Below are 2,827 nucleotides of genomic sequence, written 5' to 3' on the forward strand. Positions count from 1 at the left end.
TGGTAAACATTTATACTGAAATAACTTTCCTGTCTGTCTTATTTCCAGCTAGCTTCGCAAGTGTTCACAGACCTAACGGGAACAATTCCTGAGAAATAGAAGTTATTTATTAATGGATCATTTGTGCTAGATTCAAACTTTAATAAACGTTTTCATTTATAACGCACCAATCTTTTAATTAGAGCAATTCGTATCTATCGTGACAAGTCGAAATTCGAACTACTAGTATGGTACACCATGTTCAAGGTAGCAGTATTTGGTAAACGGTATGTATGACTAATCGCGTGTGCGCCAAACTGGTATTTATTACACAAGAACACGAAACAACATCACTGTCTCACAGCCACATAGGACTGCACAGTACACTCCCTGCCGTTACGCTATAAGAATAAGTCAATGGCCATGTAAGTGAATATATGTGAAACTATAAAGATTACAATATTAGGACTTCTTGTTATCAAGAAGCATAGCTATGGTCTGCATTAACAATGGATTCTGACGTTGTAGCTTCACCATTAGCACCGATTGAGCTCATCACCTGTGCGCATATGTCTTCCGATGCTTCGAGGCATGAACGGATGAGTTTACTTGCCAAAGGTTCACTAAGAGCATCGATTGAGTGGTAGTTGCTAGTGAACTTCTCTAGCAGATCATCACTCCCTGTAGAGATTGAGATGTTGTCCAGCGCACGAAGAACCAGGTCCATTATATACTTTCTTGTCCACCGGTTGCTATGTCGAAATAAGTCTACAAAACTTATGGAGATAAAGGAACACACATACCTCCACGAATCAGATCTTTAGAATGCGCATACAAAATATGACCACAGGGCAGCATGTAGTCGTTGAAACGCTCACAAGCACATCGTGCACGTAAAGTATCAACAACATACATCATACCCTTGTCGTAGCACCGGATGTATTCTCCTTCTATAAATTCGTGTCTCATTGTCCGAACACGTTTGTATTTTACAGCTACAATTTTAGCTGCAAAAGATGTGAACTCATTTAGAAGAGTTCGAAATGACATTGGAACCTGGAATTAATGATACATTTAACTATATTTCTTACCTGAAGAAATGGAAAACGTTGAAGATCCTTCGCAGCATCATAAGGACGCAAACGTAGGTCAATGTCTGTTTTACTCCAAATTTTCCAAAAAGTCAATAGCAGGGGATCACCTCTTCTGAGACATTCTTTTAGGTGTTTATGAGCACTTTCGACACGGTTGTTTGTGTGGTTGCCCAGGCTTAATACATGTCGCCGGTAACAGCGAGCCCACATTGACTTCCTGGCAATCCAGTAATCTTTTATGTAATCATACGCCCGTGGGAAATGCGTCCTTAGATGTTCGTACTTTCGAGTAAATCTGAATATAATGCGTTATGAAAAGCGAAGCTCACATATCAGACCGTCTTGTCTTCACAAGGTGTTCCAAGCATTTGCGCACATCAGGATTTCGGAACTACAGAAAATAGTTTGTACAGCTAACACATACCTTCCTGAAAAACGCTCTCAGGACATGGAATGAACAAAGTATTATGTTAGAATGACTGTGCGTAGACTGCACAGCCGAAATTTCGGTCGCTGCCGAATCCATAATGAAAGTGCGTGTAGCATAAGTACCGCACATTATCTCTTTAGAACATTCCAATAGTTTTTCGACATCTTCGCGTCGTTCTTGACAGCAAAGAGCATACATAACAGTGTGCCCTTGCCCAAGACTATCAGTCACCACTAGCTGGAACAGTGGAAAACTTTCAGATAAATTTATTACTAATCGTTACTTACCCGACTTTATTAGTCTGATAAGTCGAATCAATACATATTACCTCCGGGAACGCGTGGTAAACAGCTATTTGCTCTCTGCGGCTGAAGCAAATCATAGACATGTTCCCATTTTCATTGAATACTTTAACTTCAGTATTTGCTTGAACGCGCTGTAAAATGTCATTGATATTTTTAGTGTCTAAACTCAATTAATTACAATGTGAGTTCAACAACCTGGGTACAACTGTGAACGCATTCTGGTGATATCGTCCTTGGTAAGCTGTTTATTGAACTTCCAAGAAACCAGACACCGTAAGCTACGAGTTGGTGTATTACTCAGTAGAAACGTTCTTAAATACAAGCGTTCACTTGAGGTCAACTGTCGTTTCGATGGATCGACAGAAATATATCCTTCTGTGCAAGGATTGTTGTGCACGGTTTTAATAGAGGTGAGTTTCAACTCACCATTTACTGCCCGGACCCAAAATCCTGATTGACAATGGCAATATTTCGACCTGAAGGATAAATTCATTTGAAGTAAGGCATACGTAGATGACCGACGTCGTCTCCTTTGCCTAGGTTGGGTTGGCGAGTTAGAAGTTGTATGCTCTTCAGAAGAATGATTATTACTATCATCATCTACATCCTGAACGCAAGCATCTGACTCTGAGGAACTGCGTTTACGTCCATATGTACAGACATATCTCACGAAAAAGTACTTTAGAGTTGGATCATCACTGTTCTTTTTGCATACTGACATAACGTACTTAGTATGCGTATACTAAAAAAATAATTATTAACCACAGAGGTCATATTACCTTATGTACTTCTTTCAATTTTGAGACCTGTTTAAACAGGTCTCAAAATTGTCCCAACTTGTAAATCTTCGAGACAACATAATATCATTGAAGATTCGTCCTATATCATGCATCATCACGATGGAATCGTCTTCGTTACTTGAACAATGAACGTTATCAGACATAGTGTGGCTGAACTCGATTCAAATCTAAAAATGTCTTGATTTGACCGCTTCTGAAAATTTTCACGAATTGTCGATG

General features: G+C 39.4%; 1 protein-coding gene across 1 annotated transcript; it reads right to left on the bottom strand.

Annotated features, from left to right (window-relative positions):
- Positions 1-399: 399 nt before the first annotated feature.
- On the bottom strand, positions 400-2,529 carry ZSWIM3_6 (Zinc finger, SWIM-type containing 3; the record flags this gene model as incomplete). Its single annotated transcript, XM_051218040.1, has 8 exons — positions 400-747; positions 783-1,035; positions 1,071-1,368; positions 1,403-1,464; positions 1,498-1,756; positions 1,791-1,968; positions 2,004-2,284; positions 2,318-2,529. 8 exons carry the CDS (start codon positions 2,527-2,529, stop codon positions 458-460), a joined length of 1,833 nt encoding a protein of 610 aa, XP_051064470.1. The 3' UTR covers positions 400-457.
- Positions 2,530-2,827: the final 298 nt, after the last annotated feature.

Source organism: Schistosoma haematobium, chromosome 7, assembly GCF_000699445.3.
Source record: "Schistosoma haematobium chromosome 7, whole genome shotgun sequence".
NCBI lineage: Eukaryota > Metazoa > Platyhelminthes > Trematoda > Strigeidida > Schistosomatidae > Schistosoma > Schistosoma haematobium.